The following is a 22,135-nucleotide window of genomic DNA, read 5'->3' on the forward strand; positions in this document are numbered from 1 at the left end:
GGTGCGTCGGTGCACGCCTGGGATCCGAACCTGGGCCGCCAGCAGCGGAGTGCGCGCACTTAACCGCCAAGCCACGAGGCCGGCCCCTGGCAGAGTTATTTAAAACCAAACTGTTTCGTTTAAGAGTATTGGTCTTTTAACGAGCTCCCAATGAACCCATAAAAGGGCTTGGAGAATAAAACAAGAGGGCCCCACATAGTCAGAACCCATAAACCAGGACCCCTAGCAGTGGAGACACCCCACCAGTTTTCAGTTTTATGGCCCTCTTTTGTTCTTTCTCCTGCTGTGATCTAAGTACACAAGGATTTTGATGATTAAAAAAACAGGTTAGATCATGCCCTGCTGGTTCTCAAACAGCTTTACCAGATCTCATCCCCAAAATGATGAAGTTTAAATTTTCGGTTTGGCATTTAGGAACCTACAGGATCTAATCCCAACCTCCCTTTTCAATTCCTTGCTCCCTGCTCTCTGTCACACATCCTGGGCTCAGGCTATTCCAGCCAACCCTTGGGAGCTTTGCATTTTTGCTCATCTTGTTCCTTCTGCATGAAAAGTCTTTCCCAGTCCCGTCCCACCACTCCACCCTCCATTCTGTCTACAGAACTCAAATTCCTTCGCTAATGAGGAGAGTAAACTGCATCCCCCTACTGCACGCTGCGAGGCACTTTGTTGCCCTAATTCCGTTGGGCCTGGGACAACAGGTAACTCTGCCTGTGTCTGCAGCAGACCGTCTACAGCCAGAGGGCAGAGCCTGGCTATAGACAGTTGTATCTCCTAGTGTCCAGCCAGAGCCCCAGACGCAGGAGGCCCTTGTAATCGTTGGTTGTGGAGTGCCTAGCATGTTCTTCTTCCTCTTTTTTAAATTCAAGTTTTATTAATTCAAAATATGCCATACATTCACACTCAGAAAGTAAAAAAGAGTGAAAAGTGGTTCTGTTCGCCAGCCACTCAGCTCCCTTCTATGGAAACAACCAACATCATCAGCTGTTTATGAATCCTTCTGGAGATACACAGACGTATATATTCTTCTGCTTTTTTTTAAAAAAATAAATGGGATCGTACTCAGTTTTGCAGCTTGCTTTTTCACTTTGTTATGATCACACACATATTTTTAAAATTTATTTAACCCATTGACTGTTGATAACATTTAGTTTATTTTCATTCTTTTTCAGCCATTATTAAAAACAATGCTGCAATGAATAATCTTGTATATTGGTCACATTCATATGTATGAGTATTTACATAGGAAGAACTTCTAGAAGTGGAATTGCTAGGTCAATGAGTGTGGGCGCTTTTAATCTTGATCAGCTTTGCTTAATTGTTCCCCATAAAGAATGTCCAATTTTACACCCACAAGGAAGGTACTATCGGAGCCTGTGTCCCCACACCTTTGCTAAACAATGTGTTATCAAACTTTGACAAGTTCCATAAAAAGAATTTTTAGATCTCATTTTAAGTGTGTGTGTGTAACAAATTCATGATCATCCCTTGGTTTGAAAATCATCGAAGGTATCAGGGGGTGTTAACAATCTGAAAATTCTAACCCTGTGTTCATAGAAAGTACTTCTTATTTGACTCCAAGCATAATTAAGGAATGGGGGAGAAAAATGTCATGGAAAGCTGCTCTAATAAAGAGATTTTAGTTTTGTGGAGCACTTTACAGTTATTTGTTTTTGCTGGGAAAGATTCACCACGAGCTAACATCTGTTGCCAATCTTCTTCTCTTTTTTTTTCCTCCCCAAAGCCCCAGTACATAGTTGTATATTCTAGTTGTAGGTCCTTCTAGTTCTTCTATGTGAGCTGCCGCCACAGCATGGCTACTGACAGACCAGTGGTGTGGTTCTGCACACAGGACTGAAACCAGGCTGCCAATTTTGGCCAACGGATACATTCCTGTATTTTCAATTTAAAGCATAACCTGTAGGAGACACTAGATGAACACATGCTTTGCAGGTTGATGTTTTGGATAAAATTTTGGGTATCTCTTGATTACTTTAGGAAGATTAGTAGAGAGGTCAGAAAACAGTCTCTGAAATCTGCTTTATAGCTGTGTTGTGAGAATTAAATAGGATGATACTTGTAAAACTTTTGTCAAAGTACCTAACACATAATAATCACTGAATAACTGTAGCTATAATTATTAGTTAATAAACAGTATGTTATACATGGGGATGGCAGATTAAGGGGCTACTTGGGTGATATAATCTGCCCTCTTGGAGGTAAAGGCTCCGTAGTCCGGTAAATTCCTCTCTAGCACTCATTAGCAGTGTGACTTGGGGCGCATCCCCTGGCCTCTCTGGCCTCAATGTTCTCATCTGTAAAGTGAATAAAATCCAAATCTCAAAGTTTGCCCTGAAGCTTAAATGTGTAATACTCCTAAGGGCTCACTACACATTGATTCTCTTCTTTCCTCCCAACCTAATGGCGGAGACATCGAACAGCCCATCATTCAACCCAATAACCCCAGGAAACCAGAGGGGACCAGGGCGACGAGGGCGAGTCACTTATGGCCGGTGCGCCGCGTATCGAAGGCGAATGGGTCGCGGAGCGAGGAGCAGTCGTTCAGCTTCCCCCAGTCACGCCCCACACCCGACTCCGAGACTAGGCCCCCGCGGGGGCCGCAGAAGCCCGGCGATCACCCTGGCAACACCGCCTTCCGGTCCGCTCTGCCCGCCCCACTTCCGGTTCCGGCGTCGCGCGTCATCGCCGGGCGACCGGCAGCGGGTTTCCGGGCGGGGCCGTGCGGGCGGTCCCGGGCGGAGGGCGGGGGTCGCGGGGCCGCAGCTCGGGGTCGGCGCCTGCGGCTGGGCGCGGCGCAGCCATGGAGGGCGGAGGGCGGCCGTCGCTGGGCCAGGTCCTCCTCCTGGGCACCAGCTCCGTGGTCACCGCCGTCCTGTACTCCGTGTACCGGCAGAAGGCCCAGGTCGCCCGGGAGCTCAAGGTCAGTGCTGCAGCCGGCCTGGCCGCCGGCTCGTCTCTGCCCGGGGGCCGGCGAGCCCACGGTTCGCCTTGGGCCGCCCCGCCGTGGGGAAGTATCCGGAAGACGAAGCGGGCTCTGCGGAGAGCTGGGATCAGGATTCGGGTCTCCAGAAAACGACTGCACGGTCCCTTTCCTTCTAAGCCCCTCTCCTTCCTCAGAGTGAATCTTGACGTCATTACTTTATTGGGCAAATGTCTACTGACACCTGCTGTGCTCCAGGCTCCGAGGACACCGCGTGGAAGCCCCTGCCCTCCTGGAGACTCCGTTCTCGTACAGCCAGGCGGACAGGGAGCGAGTAAATCAGATGGTGTGGTAGAGGGATCAGTACTACAGAGCGATGCAGGGAAGAGAGGAAATGCAGTGCTGGAGAAAGGGAGGTTTGCTGTTTTAAATAAGGTGACGTTTGAGCAGAACCCGGGAGGTGAGGGAGGCCATGCAGATGTCTGGGGAAGAGCAGTGCAGAGAGGGAACAGCAAGTGCAGAACCCTAGACTTTACCCATTTACCTCACCCCCCAGCTCCTTGCTTCTACACTCTTCCTTTTTATAGCAGAGTTATTTTTAAAGTAACACTCTCTTTCTTGCTGCTTTACTTTTTTTTTTTTTTTTTTTGCTGACGAAGATTAGCCCTGATCCAACATCGTTGCCGGTCTTCCTCTGCTTTGTATGTGGGACGATGCCACAACATTGTTTGACCAGTGATGTAGGTCTGCACGGGGGATCTGAACTCACGAACCCAGGCTGCTGAAGCGGAGCGTGCAGAACTTGAACCACTTGGGGCCAGGCCCCCTCTTGCTTCTTTATAGCTTACACAGCACATTTCCATCTTGTTATTTTCTCTTCACAATAATTTTTTGAGATAGATAAAATTACAGTTACCTCCAGATTGTAAGCCAGGAAGTTGACATTCAGAGGAAAGTTCTTACAGCTAGTCAGGTTGGAACTTAAACTTAGATCTTCTGATTCCAAGTGTAGGATTTTTTTCTGATTGACCACATGGCTTTGTTGTGAATGTCTGGCTGGCCCACGAGAGGTGGACCTCTTTAGGTCAGAGACAGAGTCTTATTTATCCTTCTTCGTCCCTTCTGGGTTCTAACTCAGTGCCTGACAAGTGGTAGATGCTCAATAAATTGTGGGTTCATTTTGGCTGAAATTTCACAACACAACAGTTAGGGCTTAATTTGACATTTATTTGAAAGAAGGATTCCTAAACCTGACTAACTTCATCATCATCAGATCTTTTTTTAGTAAGGGCTTAGAAACAGGTGTGTGAGATGCCTGCTGTGAGAGGAGTTTTGGAATCTGGAATGAACCAGGTTACCAAGCAGTTGAATTTGTGGTGTGAATGGCATCTTAGTGAGATTCCAGCTGCCCTGTTGTTTGCCTGATTAAATAACCAAGTTACTCCCGAAGTGATTGGCTATGAGTCTAACTGACATTTCACTTTCTGCTTCTGAAAGTCAGAAATCAAGTTGGCATCAAGTTGGCTGGATGTATGAACTCCCCACGACCCATCTTTGGGTGATCTTAAAAGCTTTGCCAATTAGTTCATAAATGAGGCTGAAATAGCCCCTTCCTGGAAAAAGAGTTGGGACTCCTAATATTTTAGATTCTCTTTTCTTGATCAGATTACAAAACTTCCAGAGCAGAGTTTGTGACTTATCCTTGTGTATCTTTCACAGTGATGGGAATGCATGTTTTTTGCGTACCTGTTATGTGCCAGCCCTTGGGCTGGATTCTTTCACATCTTAAGGTTCATTTAATCCATATGGAAATCCTGTGAGATTGTTTTCTCCATCTGTTACTGTTTTGGAAACTGAGACTCAGTTAACTTAAGTGGTCAGAGTCATAATAGATGCATTGACACTTAATTCAAACCCAGGTCTTTCTGACCATATTCCTCCTCCCTTCCTTTAAAAAATTCGAACAGGCTGTCCTGTGGTGGGTACTTTACTAGCTGTATGACTTTGGGCAAATCACTTCACCTCTTGGAGCCTCAGTTTCCTTATCTGTAATTGGGGCTAATAGTGTCTACCATATAGGGGTGGTGTGAGCATTAAATGGGTGGGTTTATTTATTTATTTATTTTTTGTGAGGAAGATCAGCCCTGAGCTAACGTCTGCCAATCCTCCTCTTTTTTTTTTTTTTTTTGCTAAGGAAGATTGGCCCTGAGCTAACATCCGTGCCCATCTTCCTCCACTTTATATGGGATGCCACCACAGCATGGCCTGACAAGCAGTGCATTGGTGTGCGCTCGGGGTCCGAACCTGGGAAGTCCGGGCCGCCGAAGCGGAACACGTGCCCTTAACTGCTTGCGCCACCGGGCGGCCCTGGTTTATGCATGTCAAGTGCTTAGCATAGTGCCTGGTATGTGGTATATCTAAGTGCTTGTTTATTCACTAATTTGCTCATCCAGTACAGACTGAGTGCCTGCTGTGTGTCAGGCACTGTTCTCAGCACTAGAGGGCAGCAGTGAACAAGGCTAACAAGGTCTAGCCCTCCTGGGGAGAGCCGGCCTGATGGCCTAGCAGTTCAAGTTCAGCTCGCTCTGCTTTGGTGGCCTAGGTTCGGCTCCCAGGTGCAGAACCACACCACTCATCTGTCAGTAGCCATGCTGTGGCAGCGGCTCACGTAGAAGAACTAGAAGGACCTACAGCTAGAATATGGAACGATGTACTGGGGCTTTGGGGAGGGGGAAAAAAGAAAAGAGGAAGATTGGCAACAGATGTTAGCTCAGGGTGACTCTTTCCCAGCAGGAAAAACAAAAAAAGGTCCTAGCCCCCTAGAGTTTAATAGTTGAGTGGAGGGAGACAGATAATAAAGCAATAAATAAACCGTTTGTTGTTATTGCTGTTATTTTTATTATCTTCACAGTGTAGGTGGTTAATAAATTTTTATTGACCTTGTTCCTCTCATTTACTGTCTAGCAGTAGCTTAAACTTAGAGTGAGCTTAATATGTATCCAGACCCTCATCCCCTCTTTAGAGGTTACTTATCTGGCGTCCTTAAGGTTTGTTGATGGGAATACCCTGAAAGCAGGAACTGTCCTTCCTTCGTCCCTGAATCCCTAGCACCCAGCACAGTGCCTGGCACCTGGATGCTCAGGAAATGTTCATTGATTTTATTCATGTTCTCTCATTTTTGAGGCAGTAGTAACAGGCTTGGTTGGTTCCCAAGCAGAGCAGGTTGGAAACTATGAATGGGGAGGGATGGGAGAACTGGGGGTTGTTAGCGGAAGATGGCAGCAGAAATGACCTCGCTCACCTGATTACGAGAGGGAGGAAAGGCAGACTGAGAAGTAGAAGAACAGTGTTTGGCACTGGCTAACAGAGTCTTGCCCTGTAAAGCAAAGGCACCCCTGTATCATAATGTATGATGCAGCGCATGGATTGATAGAGCCATGGTGATGGTAACGCCTACCATCTCCCGGGCCCCTACCAGGTACTAGGCACTAGTTTAGATGCTTTCCTCATAAGCCCTTTGGACGCACGGTTCTGTGTTGTCAAGAAGAGATTAAATTTATGTTCAGCCTGTGGTATACAGAGTACCTTTTATATTTTCATTAAAAAAAGTTAAAATGAAAAGGGTGTCTGTTTAGGTTAACTGGAGGAAGAATGTACGTGTGGCACCCCCCTTCTGCAGATGGCAGAGAGCGAGGCACTGCCCCCTGCCTGTTTATGTCAGAACTTCGGGGATACAGCTTTGGTATCTGATTCTCCGTAGTCGCCTTCAGGAAAACCTGCCTGACTTCCTAATTCTCTCAACGTGAAACAAGTCAATCGTCTTTTCCTTTTTTGTCCTTTAAGTTCGATGGAGCGTGTCAGTATTCAACAGTCAATTGAATGTGTTGTTTGCCTTTAGGGAGCTAAAAGAATCCACTTGGGTGAAGACTTGAAGAGTATCCTTTCAGAAGCTCCAGGAAAATGTGTGCCTTATGCTGTTATTGAAGGTATGTTTATGTATTGGTAAAATGAAAAAGAACTCCCTTCTTCCAAAAGTTTGATAAAGATCTACTGGCCTGATGTTAAGGGGCTTTTGTAGCCTTGGGGCAGTGGCCCAGAACTTGGACTTCGGGGTCAGAAAGACCTGGGTTATTGCTGTGTGATCTCGGGGAAATTACCCAAGCTTTCTTAACCTCCATTGCCCCATCTCTAAAATAATTCCTACCCTACAGGGTTGTTGTAAAACTTAAATGATGTGATCCAGGTAAAGTGCTTAGCAGAGTATCTACAAAACATAACTTATGGTGATAATGCTTTCATCATTTTGATTGATTAAGCTAACTCAAACTAAAAACAAAATTTAAATTAGCTTAAAGGAAAGGTTAGAACAATTCTTCAGAAATAAAATAATTTGTTTCTATTTAGGAGCTGTTCGATCTGTTAAAGAAACGCTAAACAGCCAGTTTGTAGAAAATTGCAAGGGGGTAATTCAGCGGCTGACACTGCAGGAGCACAAGATGGTGTGGAATCGAACAACCCACCTTTGGTACGGATCCTTTTTCTGCTGGCCAACAGCCTTGCGGTTGGTCAGTTCAAATGTTGGTGTCCGAGTACTGTTTCCATGTCTTCAGCTTCTCCTGAGACAGGGCGTAGACCGGTTTCTTAATGCCGATAATATTCTTGTGTGTGGTCTGAGGACCTCTTACATCGGAATCACCCAGGCATCTTGTTCAGCTGCAGCTTCCTGGGCTCCCTTCCAGACTTACTGAACCAGAATTTCCAGGATGTTGGCCCAGAAGCTGCTGACATGCACACTAAAGTTTGAGAACCACTGATTTATGGCATGGATTATTGATTTCAGTATTTGTTAAAATAATTTTGTGCCATTACCTGGAGTACCATTTTTCCAGCTGATCCTTGTGGGGTTTTGTTTTGGATTTTTATTTTATTTTATTTTTTGTTGTAGTGAGAACACTTAACATGAGAACCACCCTTCTAAGAAATTTTTAAGTGCAGTAATACAGTATTGTTAACAATAGGCACAAAGTTGTCCAGCAGATCTCTAGAATTTATTCATCTTGTGTAACTGAAACTTTATACCCATTGAACGGCAACCCATTTTCCTCTCCCCCCAGCCCTCACAACCACCATTCTACTCTCTGTTTCTATGAGTTTGACTGTTTTATTTTAGATACCTCATATAAGTGGAATCATGTAATACTTGTCCTTCTGTCACTGGCTTAGTTCAGCTAGCATAACGTCCTCCAGGTTCATCCACGTTGTTGTTGCATATGGCAGGATTTCCTTCTTCTTTAAGGCTGACTAATATTCCATTGTATGGATATGCCACATTTTCTTTATCCATTTATCCGTTGAAGGACGTTTAGATTGTTTCCACTCTTAGCTATTGTGAGTAACGCTGCAGTGAACAAAGGAGTGCAGATAGCTCTTTGAAATCCTGATTTCAGTTCTTTTGGATACATACCTAGCAGTGGGATTGCTGGATTGTTTGGTAGTTCTATTTTTAATTTTTTGAGGAATTGGATATTTGTTTTAAAGTGACAAAGAGAAATAAGTGGGAGAGGTGAACTGTGATGGTATTTGTTGCCTACTGATATCGCCTGAGAACCTGAAAAATTGAGCTGCCCTATTGGGAGGTGCTTGGATAATAGTGATTTCTGTTGTACTTTTACAGTTACTTCACACTTTATCCTGTCCCCTTGGCATTTAGGAGATCTCTGTCCCTGCCTGGTGTGAGGTATTTGCTATCCTTTGTTTTATCTTGAGTTCTCTTACTGTTTTAGGAATGACTGTTCAAAGATCATTCACCAGAGGACTAACACGGTGCCCTTTGACCTGGTGCCACACGAGGACGGCATAGATGTGGCTGTGCGAGTGCTGAAGCCCCTGGACTCGCTGGACCTGGGCCTGGAGACTGTGTACGAGAAGTTCCACCCCTCCGTCCAGTCCTTCACGGATGTCATCGGCCACTACATCAGCGGTGAGCGGCCCAAAGGCATCCAGGAGACGGAGGAGATGCTGAAGGTCGGGGCCACCATCACGGGGGTGGGTGAGCTGGTCCTGGACAACAGCTCCGTCCGCCTGCAGCCGCCCAAGCAGGGCATGCAGTACTACCTGAGCAGCCAGGACTTCGACAGCCTGCTGCAGAGGCAGGAGTCGAGCGCCAGACTCTGGAAGGTGCTGACGCTGGTGTTTGGCTTTGCCACATGTGCCGCCCTCTTCTTCATCCTCCGAAAGCAGTACCTGCAGCGGCAGGAGCGACTGCGCCTCAAGCAGCTGGAGGAGGAGTTCCGGGAGCACGAGGCGCAGCTGCTGAGCCGAGCCAAGCCCGAGGACAGGGAGAGTCTGAAGAGCGCCTGCGTCGTGTGTCTGAGCAACTTCAAGTCTTGCGTCTTCCTGGAGTGTGGGCATGTCTGTTCCTGTGCTGAGTGCTACCGCGCCTTGCCGGAGCCCAAGAAGTGCCCCATCTGCAGACAGCAGATCACCCGGGTGATTCCCTTGTACAACAGCTAACGGTCTGGACACCCCACAGTTAGACAGGGGAGGACCCCCCTTTCAGGGATTTTTATCTCGAGGCCTTTAGAAGAGCAGTGGTGGGGCAGCTGTTCCCTCCAGGTGTGGTTGTGTGATGGAGGGAGGGAGGTGGGGAACTATCCCGATCTCACACGTCCAGCAACAGGACATTGCCTCTCCAACGTGAGAGGGGACCCTTTCCACCACAGCGTGAGAATCATAGCCCCACCCTGGGGTGGGTGTGTTGGCACGGCGTCCCTTCCCAGCAACCAGCCCAGTGTGTGTGACTGAGAACACCTCATTGCTTAAGTGCCAAAGCCAATGACCTTCAGCTCTTCTGCTTCTGTGTCTTCTGGTCCTTTCTGGTGAATTGTTGATTCCTGTGGACTTGAGCCTTGAATGACTCAGCCAGAGGGGAGGCAGAATTGGGCTCTGAGTGTGGTGTATGCCTCGCAGAGCTGCCTCTGAAGAGACTCTATCATAGTCTTTCTTCCTTTTGCTTACACCCCAGCAAAAAATTGTCAGGCTAGACATGTCACTTGTGTCCCTGTCCCCTCACCTCCTTGCCTCCTAAATGTGTACTTATGTATGTCAGGACAAAAGAAAGTGGAGTCCAGCATCTGCCTTCCACCTAAAAGGATGGAACTCTGGTCAGCAGAAGGGAGAAGGGTCACTTGAAGGGACAATTGGAATGGTGGTCATTCGGCAGTCCCCAGCAGTGGTGAAGACAGGGCAGCTTGGCTGCAGCCCTCCTGGTGTCTCCACTGACCCTGGCACGCCTCTGGCCATGATTTGGACCTCCTGAGGCCTGAGAGGGCTGAGGGGGGGGGCTCTGGTTTTCCCTGCCTGAGATGAGCTGGAAAGGCCTCACCACCCGAAGGAAGTGATAAGGATACTAAGGACGCTGCTGCCCCAGCCTCCTGGCTTTCTCAGCTTCTCGCCAAGAAACACTAGCCAGCCAGCATCCTAGCACAGAGCCTTTTCCAGGCTCCCTCCCCGTCCTTTGAAAGTTAACATCCCATGGGTGTAGTCACGTTGCCCTTCCCACATTACTGTCCCCCGCCCCCTTGAGTTTGTGGGTGAAAGAGAAGTGCGGGAGCCTCTCTCACCACCTCTGAGCAGTCCAAGGTCCTGTACACAGCTCTTTCTTGTTTCCTTTCCTGGGCTTTGACTATTCATCCCCTGCTCCTCCTTTGTGCGGGGGAGGTGGGGGTGCTCTCAGGGGCTGACACCAGCTCTATGCAGTGTCCGGTGTGGACAGCACAAATTAAACAGTTATAAGCAAGTGTTAGCCTGTTGCTTTGTCAACAAGTGTTCACTGGCTGGGCTGAGGCTTCCCTGGGGTGGAATTGAATCCCACCGTGACAGAATGAAGTGGGGACCTTGAGGTCTCTGTGTGTGTCCTCTCCTCAGAGAGGTGGCTTGGGGCTCTCCCACAGGGTGTGCAGCTTGGTGATGCTGAGGCCTGGGGAAGGAGTCTCCGGCCAGCCCGAGAGGGGCTGTCCTGGAGACGTGCCCATAGGTCACGCCTGGCCTAGGTAAGATGTCTGGTCGTGTTTGAAGAAGTCTGTCCTGACGTCCTGAACAGTGGGGCAGGGGGAGAGTGGGATGGGGTGGGGTGTTGGGGCAGCAGGGAGGAAGCGAACATTTAGTGAGTATTGTACTGTATGCTCTTCAAACTTTAATTCAAAGTCAGTGAGTCCTCACAAAACCCCTGCAGGCTCTCATGGTATCTGCATTTTACGGACGAGGAAATAAGCCCAGAGAGGGGAAGTGCATGGGGCTGACGACACACTGCTAGTAAGTGGTGGGTCCGAATCTCAACTCCAGGCTGTTTGCAAATCTCTGGATCCTCTTGTTCACCAGCAGTGGGGCTGACTAGTTCCCACTGTGCTCACAGGAGCACCCCACAGGATACTTGTTCCCCAAGTCAGTGAGGAACAGGCAGAAGTTGTGGTGAGAATGCTCTTGGCAATGCTGAGTCCTGTCCAGTGAGGTGTTGAGACCCTGGTTTTACAGAGGTGCCTTGGGGGCGGGGCAGGATGAGAGGGTGGCTGATGGGCCCGACCTCTGAGTGCCTTGAGAGCTCTGCCCCTTTTCCTTGTGCCCTCATGTGTAAGAGTCCAGGTGGTAGTGGAGGATGAATGAACTGCCTGTGGGGGGTGTGTGGTAATCTCTCAGAGTTCAGCCCTTGCCGTTGATTTCATGAGCAAATCTGATCAAAGTGACTGGAAAGAAGGGAAGACAGCTTGCCCCACCCTAGCCCAACTCAAACCCCAGGCAGACTTGAACTCTCCTGTCTCGAGTGTTCCTCCAAGCTGAGCTGAGTTACCAACCCTGGGAGACAAACAAGAGCAGTACACTGTCCCCGCCTCAGCAAGTGGCACCTGCTTGGGAACGTGGAGAGGTACGTTCCCAGATTCTGGATTTGAGGTCTAGGCTCGGTCCTGGCCTGGCTGGGATTGAGACTCACGTTCTCGCTCCCTTCTGGCGGTTCTGACCTTCCGTTTTAGGAGCCTCCTCTCCAGGAGGGCTGAATGGGGCCAAAACTGACACGTGGGGCCAAGGCTGGGAGAGGGTGTGACGGAGATGAGGAAGTAGGAAGTTGGTTCTGAGCTGGCCTTGGGATTGTGAATTTTGATTCTTTGCTACATTCACCCTTCTGCTCAGTCACTTGACTCTAAGAGCGTGAGGCAGTCATCATCTGGAATAACGGCTCCTGGTGTTGTGAAAGTCTGTGCTGGGCATTCAGTATGCATTACTGCTTGTGGTCCTACAAAGTGGGTGTTGTTACCCCACTTTACAAGTGAGGACAGTGAGGCTCGGCGGGGTTACATCTTGCCTACAGGCACATGTCATGAGCCAGGCAACTAGGCTCCTCCCAGGTATCATTTCTAAGACTTAGGGCAAACCAGCAGGGGAGGCCAGTTCACCCGTTTTAACAGCTTATGTGATTTGCTCCAGGCCACTGAGGTCTGACCTGAAGCCTACACCCTTTGCCTTTTCTCACATTGAGCCTGAGAGGCTAAGAAGGGAAGTGAGACAACCAGCACCTGAGAATCAGCAGTCACACCCTGGCCCCACAGATGGCAGGTGGGGGCTTTGAGGCTCCCCAGCTCATCCTGGTGGCGCAGGAGCTGGAAGGCAGGTCTTTGGAATGCTAATTCACTCAGAATTATGATGGAAAATTCAAAAAGCAAACAGTAATATGTGGACAAATTAAAAAGCAAACAACCACAGCATGACAAACTGGGCCAATCTGTGACACCCTTCCCAACCCTGGTCCTAGGCCGTGGAAACTCCAGTTGGGTGATGAATCTGATGCTGGTGAGCCCACAGGGCCTCTGGAATGCTCAGAGGAAGAGCCGGTTGAGTTGGTGTCATCGATGGGCAATTATTTATCTAACAAACATTTGCTACATGTGTATTCTGTGCCTACGGATGGGAAAGTGGATAAGACACAGTCCCTGCCCTCAGAGGGCTGCGTTGTCTTCTATTGTATCCTAATTGTTTGAAAAGGAATGAACCTTATCAGACAGGTGTGGCGACTCTCAGTGGTTGGGAATATTTGTGGTTTACAGAACCATTGTAGCTGGAAGGGGCCTTGGAGATTGGCCTGCAGATTCCCTGACCATTCAAAATAGATGAACCGAGGGCAGTATATGGTTGCTGAAGGGGAGCCAAGCAGAGAACACATACCCCACAGAGCCTAGAAAGATCTGTTTAAAACACCAACCTGACCAGGTCTCTCCTCTACTAAAGCCCTTTCCCGGGATCCCTGTCATCTCCAGCCTCACGCCCTGGCTCCTCCATGGCTTCTGAAGGCCTCTGTGACCCGGCCCCTGGCCACCTCGCCAAGCCTCTCCGCTTCCCCTTTGTCTCCCACTTGTGGTTCCAGCAACACTGAGCCGTTGAGGTTCCTTGAACATGCCGTGCTGTTCCCTGCCTCACAGTCTTTGCTCTTGCTGAGTCCTGCCTCTGGAAATCTGGTCCTTTCTTCACCTTGCTAACATCCACTCACCCCTGAAAACTCAGCTTTAGATGTCTCCTCCAGAAAACCTTGCCTGATTCTCCCCATCTAGGCCAGCTTAGGTGCCCCTCCTCTGAGATCCATAATCTGCCTCTTCCTGCTCTTAACCATATTGCCCAGGTCTTGGGCAGGAACTGTATCTTATTTCTTTTCCTTCTCTAGCACAAGATCTAGGTCGTCACTCCACACGAATTGGAGCTAACATTAGGGCTTGCTCTTTCCCAGGTACCTGCTAAGAGCTGTGCATGATTGATGTCATTTAATCCTCACCAGGAGGTATGTGTTTGTATTATTCTTATCCTAAAGAAAAGGAAACTGAGGGCCAGAGAGGTTGAATGTCTTGCCCAAGCACAAGAGAGAGACACGATTTAAGCCCAGGCAGTCTGACTCCAGAGCCCAGACTCTTAATCATTGAATGTCCATGGAATGAATGAGTAAACTAGCAAATGATATGGGGCCAATAATCCTGGAAGGCTGCCTGGGGGAGTTGGTTTTGGCACCAGAGATAAGGGCCATGACTTGGTTGTGAAGAGTGAGGGAAAGGCCTCTCTTAGGGCCTGGGAGCCAAGAGGGATGAATTACATAGGAGAAACATCACGTCCAGTGACCTGTCCAGAGCTCTGAGGACTCCACACAGGGAAGTCGGGGCAATGTCATCACATGGTATTAAATGGTCTGGACTGGGAGCCCCAAAGCCGGCTTTCTCTCTGGTCCTGGCTCCATTGCTGTGTGATCTTGATGGAGTGATTAACTTCTCTGGGCCTCAGTTCTGTCTATAAAAGGAGCAAGTTGGATTAGAAGCTCCGAGGCTCCATTCCGCTCTGCCATTTTGCATATCTGTGAGACAGCCAGTGGAGGAGGGACCCGGGAGGGCAGTTTTGAGGCCCTCCTCCCGGCTGCTGGTCCGAGAGATGAGACGTGGACCCTCCTCAGCCTAGCTGCCCACCACAGCTCAGGACCACCTTCTCAGAAAGCCGGGAGATCAGCACATTTTCTCTCTAATTGGATAGTGCTAGCTTATCCATTTTGAATGAGATAAGTCTCCATGTGTGATGTCCTGGATTGCTCCCTGGAGTGCTCATTAGTCACTTCCCTTGCAGCTGCCTTATTGTTTTCCAGATGCCAGCCGAGGGACCTGGCATTTCCCTTCCTCAGGAACAGGGCACATGAGGCCAAGCCGGTGACACTGACATTGGTCAGAGGGGCTGACCAGGCGGGAAGGCCTGCCTCGTGAAATGACATGGCCCTCCACTGTTGACTTTACCCTCTGTCCCTGCCAGGGCGTTGTCTCACAGTAGGCACCCCAAATCCAGATTCCTCCGGGATTGGGCCACACTCTGGAGGGCCACAACTGAGCTCAACAAGCATTTATTAAGCACCCAGTGTGCCAGGCACCTTGTATCTGTAACCTGAATGTTCTCTAGGTGGGGGAGGGGGTACAAATGAGGTCATGTTAATATTAATGTCCAACTTGCCATCACTGCAGGCCTCCCACCCCCTCCTAGTCTTCCCTGGTTATTTAAGGTGCTTCACGGGGTGGGGCTTCATACGTCTTTGCAATACGTTGTCTCATAGTCTTCGTCTCTTCCTACCCTTCCCCACCCCGGGACCCAGGATGGGATCCCTCCTAATGCTGCAATCTCTACTCTGACCTCCAGGTGGCGCTGTGCCCCCACGGTTGAGGGCGGCTGGCGGACTTGGAGGAGAAACCGAGGTTGTGCTTCCGAAAGCCTCTGCAATTTCTCTTCCTTGAGGGGTGAGGAACAGGCCTTGGAGGCCCCAGAGCAACTCTGAGGAGGACCCTGGGCTGCTGATCCCAGGAACAGCTGGGCACAGCCCCGAAAGGGGAGAAGCAGGAATTTTCTCTCCAGTTCCTTTCTTTCTCTGCCCAACTCACCAGGAAGCTGGGTGCAGATGTGAAAGTTTTGACAAACCCAGAAAATTCAGGGGGAAAAAAATCCCACATTTCTCCCCCTATAATTTTCCAGGCATTCACATCTTTAAATATACTAACCATGATTTCTTTCAACAAAAACTAGTTATGCATAATGCATCACATGTTCTTAAAATACCCAGATGACTTCACACTGGTAAAGGAGGCTTAAAAAATTCTATGGCATAGATTTTGACTTTTTCCCCAGAAGATTTCTCTCAGTGGAGAAATCCTGCTTCTCCCAGCCTGGCCTGCTTTCCTTGCTCTCATCTCCTTTGGTCCTGTCTTTCCCTTTTGCTCTCTCCTATGAGTCAGGCTCCTCTGTCCCTCTGTCTTCCCACTTCCCCTTCTCTGCTGCCTCTTGTAGGAGGCAGAACTGTCAACTACTTTACTTGGTAGTTCTGCCTCTTGTCTGCCCTGTTTGCCTCTTGCCTTTGAGTGTGTGTAAGAGTTTCTTCCTCTGCATGTGGCTCTGTCTTCCTCTCCGAGGCTATTCTGTCTGCTGCTGTCTGATTCTGTCTGCTTCTGTGAGTCTGTCTCTCCTTACGTCTTTCTCACCTGTGCCTGGCACCTGCCCTCCCAAACCGGATTCCCCTCTTCTCCATCCCCGGCTCAGCCCAGGGCCTGGCAGGGCAGGGTGGGGAGGGCCTCTGTGACCAAGCAGTGGCTACCCCTCTGGTTACATAGGAAGTTCCTTTCCTGGGAAGAAAAGGCCCTTCTGTCCACCCCTGCAGGCCCTGGAGGGCTCTGGGCGGTGGGAGTAGCTGCATGGAGCTCTCGTCTTAGTGACCCAGTCAGCACCTCGTCTGATCCTCACAGTCTCCCTTTGAGGCTGACCCGGTACCTGCTGCTTACAGCTGAGAGGAATTCTGGCTCAGAGAGCGGAGTGACTGCCTCAAGGTGACACAGGTAGGAGGGGTGGAGCTGGGATTGAACTCGGGTCTTCTGATTTACCGCACTCCGCTCGCTCGTCTCCAGGTCCGGTGGACGGGGCTCCGCGCTGGTTGTTGGGAGACCTGGGGTCTCGGTCCTGGTTCTGTCTCCAGTGGGGCACCTCATCTTCCTTGTCTGGGACTCACTTTTCCCCACCGTACAGTGGGAAAGTACCCCTTCTCTGCCAACGTTACAGGGTTACCACAGACGTCAAATGACATCGCATCCGTGGGAGGGGAAAGTGCTTGAATAATAGCACGTGGGAACCGAGGGTCCAGAGCTGTGAGCAGTCCCCTCCGTGGGAACCTGGGCTCAGAAATCAATGGCCACATTCTCTGCTCAGAGTTGAGGCCCCACGGTCTGACCCCAGGTTTAGGGGAGAGTCAGGGTGAGGGCCTCTGGGCTTAAGGTGTGAAAAGCCCTTCTCTTGTCACAGGACACTGGTGAGGAGTGTCATTTATAGGATCCAGTCCTGCGTTCTTCATCTGAGGGGGCTTTGGGATTGAGATCCCCTGGAAATTGTGTGCACAATTTTCTGCATCTGGGAAAGAGAATCCATCTCTTTCATCAGATTCCCAAAGGAGTCCTCGGCCTACAAGAGGTTTGGCCTCTTTTATCTACACCCGTCAGTTTCTTTGGGCAGGCGAGGTGCAGAGACTAGAAGAGGCTTGTCCTTGGTCTCCTGACGCCCAGGTGTCCTCAGGGAGGCAGTGTCACCCAACAGGTGAGAGCTCGGCCTGGAGTCAGACCTGCTGCCTCTCATGGGCTGTGCAGCTTTGGACTCGCCTCTCGACCTTTCTGGCCTCAGAGCCCTGCGGAAGGTATAAGATAGAGAAGACGTCACAGCCACCATCTGAGGTTGTGCGTGTAGGATGTATGCAGTGATTGGCCTGATCCCGGAGCATGGTGAGCTCTTACTAGTGACTGAGGGGTAAGAGCTCAGGGTCAGAGGGCGGTAGCTGCCCTTTCTGAACTTGGTGGGGTCAGCTCCTCCTTGGTCCCCTCTAGCGGTCACGGTTTGGCTCAGCTCATTCCTCTGGTGAGTCGGGGGCTGGTTAGTCAGGGGCCTCCAGGCCTCTCAGGAGCCCTGGACACGAGCAACCCGGCAGGCCGGGTGAAGAATTCAGAGCCCAGGCTTTGGAGCCAGGCCGGTTCCCAACCTGCCGAGCCTCCACCATGTGTCCGTGGGGCTAATGTCCACCGCCCTTGTCTGCCCCCAGGGTTGTGTGGACACGGGAGAGCACCATGGTGCCAGGCCTGTCTGCCGTCCTCTCCTCCTTCCCCGGGCCGAGAGGGCCACTGGTTTCCAGGGAGGCACGGAGCCCCCGTACTGGGGGTTGTAGCCAGAGCCATTCTCTCAGAGTTCCCAGGACCCCTCCCTCCATCCTCTGTGCGAGGATGTGGAGTGACTGGAGGTGGGGAGGGCACAGCCAGGACACCAGTTATTCCCCTATCATGTCCTGGTGAGATTTGCCTCCTAAACTCCTCCCAGCTGTCTTCACTGTTGCTTGAGTTTTCCCGAAGAGCCTGTGGGACTCTCACTTTGGGGGTTGTTGGTACAATAAAAACTTAAAAAAAAATTACCCTCTGATCTTTTCATTTATTTTCTTTTAAAGAAACACAGCAAACGTCACTGTTGAAAAAAGCCGTTTTATTTTCTGATGAATGTGCCTTGCTGGAGCTCCCCTCGTCCCCCAGTTCCGAGAGTGCAGGCGATGCAGTGGTCTGAGGGAGATGGGAGCAGGAGACCTGGGCCCCAGTGTCCCAGCTGTCGTGGGAGGAGGGGGACTAGAACTCTTGGGTGGCTTCACACTGAACCGGCTGGGGCTCTGGGCATTCTCCAGAAACCCTTTGGGGAATATGGGGGGCCCAAAGGGTGGGATCCTGAGTCCCTATCTCCCCAGCAGCTTGCCCTTTATTTTTTATTTATTGAGTTTTCTTGTAAGATTTTATTTGAAGAAAAGGTCTAAGTGATTAAGCAAATAAACAAAGAGAAGCTACTACTCCTCAAGTTGTTCTGGGGGAAGGACTGTGCCTGCCCTGAAGTCCTCAACAAATGTTTGCAGGATGACTGAAAGATGCATGAGTTCTTCTCTTGCTGTTCCTTGATTCTAGGTCTACACCACCCCCAGTCAGTGAACACACTTTCCTCTCACTGTGTTTGTGAGCATTTGCATGTTGTGGGGAGGTGGGGGCAGAGGCCCTGCCTTGCAAGGCAGGTGGGGAATTGGCTGCACCTGGTTCCGGTCACCCAGTTGAGAGGGGTGGGGTTTTTATCCAGCCTTGGCTCAGAGTGGTGGGCCCCTGCTGGGAGGCCACTTAGCCTCTCTGGAGGTGACCAGCTGGCCATTGACACGGCACAGCATCCTGGCCTTCCCTGCTGACCATCTAGGGTCTGAGCCAGCCCTGGCAAGCCTCATCAGTCCCAGCCTCCACCTCTATGGGATCCTGGGCCTGAGTGGTCAGCAGATGCCCCGCACCCAGGGCTGAGGTATCCAACAGCCACATTGTTCTCTAAGTCTCGCCATCACTCTCTGATGCTGCTGCCCATGCCTCAGTTTACCCATCTGGATAGGAGAGAGTGGAGGGGAACAAAGGGAGCGAATGCATGCCAAGCAGACTTTCCCTTTTTCTATCTACCAAGACTAGTGGTGGGCTCTGGGCACAGCAGGGGCTTGCAAATGCATATTCTAAACCCTAGAATGTCTGTGCTGGAAGGGCCCATGGAGATGGTGCAGTCCTGTGGTTCTCAGCTCTACAGAGTTCCAGGGTTGGTGAAGGAGCTTTCAGGGGAGGTTTGAGGGGGAAGCCCCCCACCTTTGCCTCAAGCAGGTTTTATCTACTTTAGATTTGGGAGAACTGGCTGATTTTGCAGCTGAAAAAAAAGATGTGATTTTCTCCAAGTTTCCCATTTTGTGGTGTAGATTCAGAGGCCTAGAGGAGAGAATCAGCTTATTCAAGGCCACAAAGAGAGTCAATAGCTAATAAAAATAACTACATCTATTGAGGACTTACTGTGCTGCAGGCATACGACATATGTATGATCTCCTTCCCCAGAACAAACCACCACATAGGAATAACAATTATCCCCATTTGACGTATGAGGAAACGGGCACAACGAGGTGAAATGATCACGGAATTAGGAAAGGACAGAGCAGGGATTTGAACTTGGCTGCCCCAGTGAAGGCTGCCCCCCTTCACCCTGGGCTACTGCACTAGACTGTGTACTGCCAGGCTTCCTTGCTGGTTGGTGGGGAGGGCAGCCTCCACTCCTGCCTTACTTGGTCTATTCCTCTGTCTGGATCTGGCATCTTCAACACAGCCCTGGGAATCTGGCTCAGAGCCAGCTTCGGCTTTGTGGGGGAAGGCAGGAATGGAGTCCCAAGGCATGTGGCTGCACCCAGGTCTGGGGATCCAGGATAAAGGGATGCCCCACTGAAGGCTGGACAAAATGGAGGACTGAGTAAGGCCTTTGTGATGGAGACAGTTGCGAGGTGGAGGAATGCCATACTGATTCACACTTTCCCTTGCAGAACTTCTGTGACCCTGGAGACATCACTCAACTTTCAGGTACCTTATCTGTAAAATGGGCCTGACTGTCCCAGTCCTGCCACTTGTGAAGGCTAATGGAAAGTCTCTAAGGAGGTAATAGTCACGGAGATGCTTTTCTAACTGAGAAGTGCCAGGGAGGGGTGTGTGCTTCTGTAAGGGGTGGGTGCTGAGTTGGGAAGGTGTAATGCCGCCACCTTTACCTTTACCCTCATTTGGAACAAGGCAAGATAAACATAAAAACAGAGGGGGATGTAAACAGATGGCTGCTCTCACATGCTGTGCGTGGAGGGCTCCGTCAGCCCTGTCTGTGCCTCTCTGCTTACCTTCTGTACAGTGGGACTGTGGCAGGCGCCCAGTGTGTAAATTGCATCATAACTCAGCAGCCAGGAAAGAGCCAGGTGAGTACGAGATGTGTAGGGTGGTCCCAGCCTTGCATGCTGTCACCACTGCGGGGTGTCCCCTACAGGGACCTGGAATCACAGCTGGGAAGAGTGGCTTCTCCTGGCGCCATCCCTAGCCTGTGACCTTGGCAAGTCACTTATCCTCTTTCTGCTAACATCAGTTAAACACGGATGCAGCGTCTCCTCTTTCTACCTCAAAAGGTATTTATTTTGAGAAGCACGGTCCATAATGGATGTGAAAAGGCTTCGGGGGAAAATACAGATAGCACGATACAAATGTAAGCCTCTTGTTGCAACTATATCATCCTGCTTGTTATGCTTTTGTTTTCTCTTCCAGCACTTGGCCTGGTGCTAACCTCGAAGCAGACAAGCAGTAAAGCCTTAATGAATGGAGATGGGCAGCTTGTGGCGAGGAGCGGAGGGAGGCTGCAGACCTGCTGCTTCTGCCATTGACAAGCCATGGGATTTGGGGCAGGCCCCTGACCCTCTCCAGGCTTCAGTTTCCACTGTAGATGAGAAGTTGGACTGGGTCATCTCTAAGGATGCTCCCAGCTCTGCCGGCTCTGAAACGGGAATGAATGAGGCGCTTCTGTTCTTTTTCACTCATTAAGTCATTTCTCAAATGTTTAGTGCACATCCACTCTCAGCCAGGCACTGGGAGCCTGATTCATTTTGTTTTCATAACAGTCCTGCGAGGCACACAGGCAGCTAACTAGCCACATACTCGGTTTTACAGCTGAGATTATGGGAGTTCAGAGAGGGGACATGACTTGCCTAAGGTCACACAGCTGGCAGACAGGGCTGGGAGTCAAACCCAGGCCTGAATCCAAAGGTCATGCCCATTCCATCTGCTGCATTGCCTCTGTTTCTCATTTCTCAGCCCCCTTCCTCCCCTCTCCATAAGGTGTCTGGCTTCTGGAGGCCAGGGGACCCTTTTACACAGTTTGGGGAGGGCGCTGGGCTGGCTTCTCTCAGGGAGCCCCTCTACCAGATGTTATGTCACTTACAAAACACTCCCCTTTCCCTCCAGCCTGCCACACACGGAGTTCTAGGTTTAAGGGGAGAGGGAACCTGAGGGTGCTCTTTCACTATTGATGCGACCCCCTGCAGGACAGCAGGCTGAGCCAGTTGATACCTCACGGGGGACCTAGATGTGTTTCCCCGCCCCGCCTTCAGCAGGTTGCACGACCTTCGGATGTTTGCCCCTTTCTGTGGTCAGGCTGGCTCTGCTGACTGAAGGCAGTCTCCAGGGGGAGAGCAGGTGCTGTTGGCTCTGGGCGAGGATAACGAGCCCTCCTCACGCGCCTTGCCCCCTCAGAGTTACCATCTGCCTAGCAGATGCGCCTCCCAGGCCTCTGGGGCTGCCCCAGTCTCCCTCCCCGGATCAGGAGCCCGCTCCTCGGCTCAGAAGCCACAGTCTCTCCCCAGGGCTCATGGCTGTTACTGGAAGGGAGGTCCCCGAGGGCAGAGGGCTGCAGGCCTGGGACGTCCCCGGCGGAGGCAGCGGACGCCAAGAGCGAGGCATCCCGGGCGAGCCCGGCGTAATGAGGCGCTCCCCTCTCCTCCGGGAGGCGGGGCTGCCCCTCTCTTCCCCACATCCGCCTCCACCCCGAGGCCCCGCGGGAGCCCGAGTCCAGAGCCGCGGAGGGGAGCAGGGCCTTCCAGGGCGAACGGAGTGGGGGAGGGAGAGTGTGAGGCCCAGGGGGCCGGGCTCTGAGAGTCTGAAGTGGGGCGCAAGGGTGGTGAGGAGAAGGGGCTCCCTGGTTTGCGCCTGGCGGGGGAGGCCGTGTCCGCAGGTCGCTCTGGTGTCCTCCGACCTTTGGCTCCAGCAT

The 22,135-nt window shown here is 50.7% G+C and overlaps 1 protein-coding gene across 1 annotated transcript; it reads left to right on the forward strand.

Moving 5' to 3' along the window:
• The first annotated feature begins 2,776 nt into the window (after window positions 1–2,776).
• On the forward strand, window positions 2,777–10,739 carry MUL1 (mitochondrial E3 ubiquitin protein ligase 1). The gene is made up of 4 exons (XM_004425666.3): window positions 2,777–2,941; window positions 6,840–6,927; window positions 7,346–7,466; window positions 8,725–10,739. The coding sequence occupies exons 1-4, from the start codon at window positions 2,822–2,824 to the stop codon at window positions 9,452–9,454; spliced, it is 1,059 nt and encodes a 352-aa protein (XP_004425723.2). The 5' UTR covers window positions 2,777–2,821; the 3' UTR covers window positions 9,455–10,739.
• The last annotated feature ends 11,396 nt before the right edge of the window (window positions 10,740–22,135 follow it).

The sequence above is a fragment of the Ceratotherium simum genome, chromosome 22, assembly GCF_057802395.1.
Source record: "Ceratotherium simum simum isolate JZ-2026a chromosome 22, ASM5780239v1, whole genome shotgun sequence".
NCBI classification, from domain to species: Eukaryota; Metazoa; Chordata; class Mammalia; order Perissodactyla; family Rhinocerotidae; genus Ceratotherium; species Ceratotherium simum.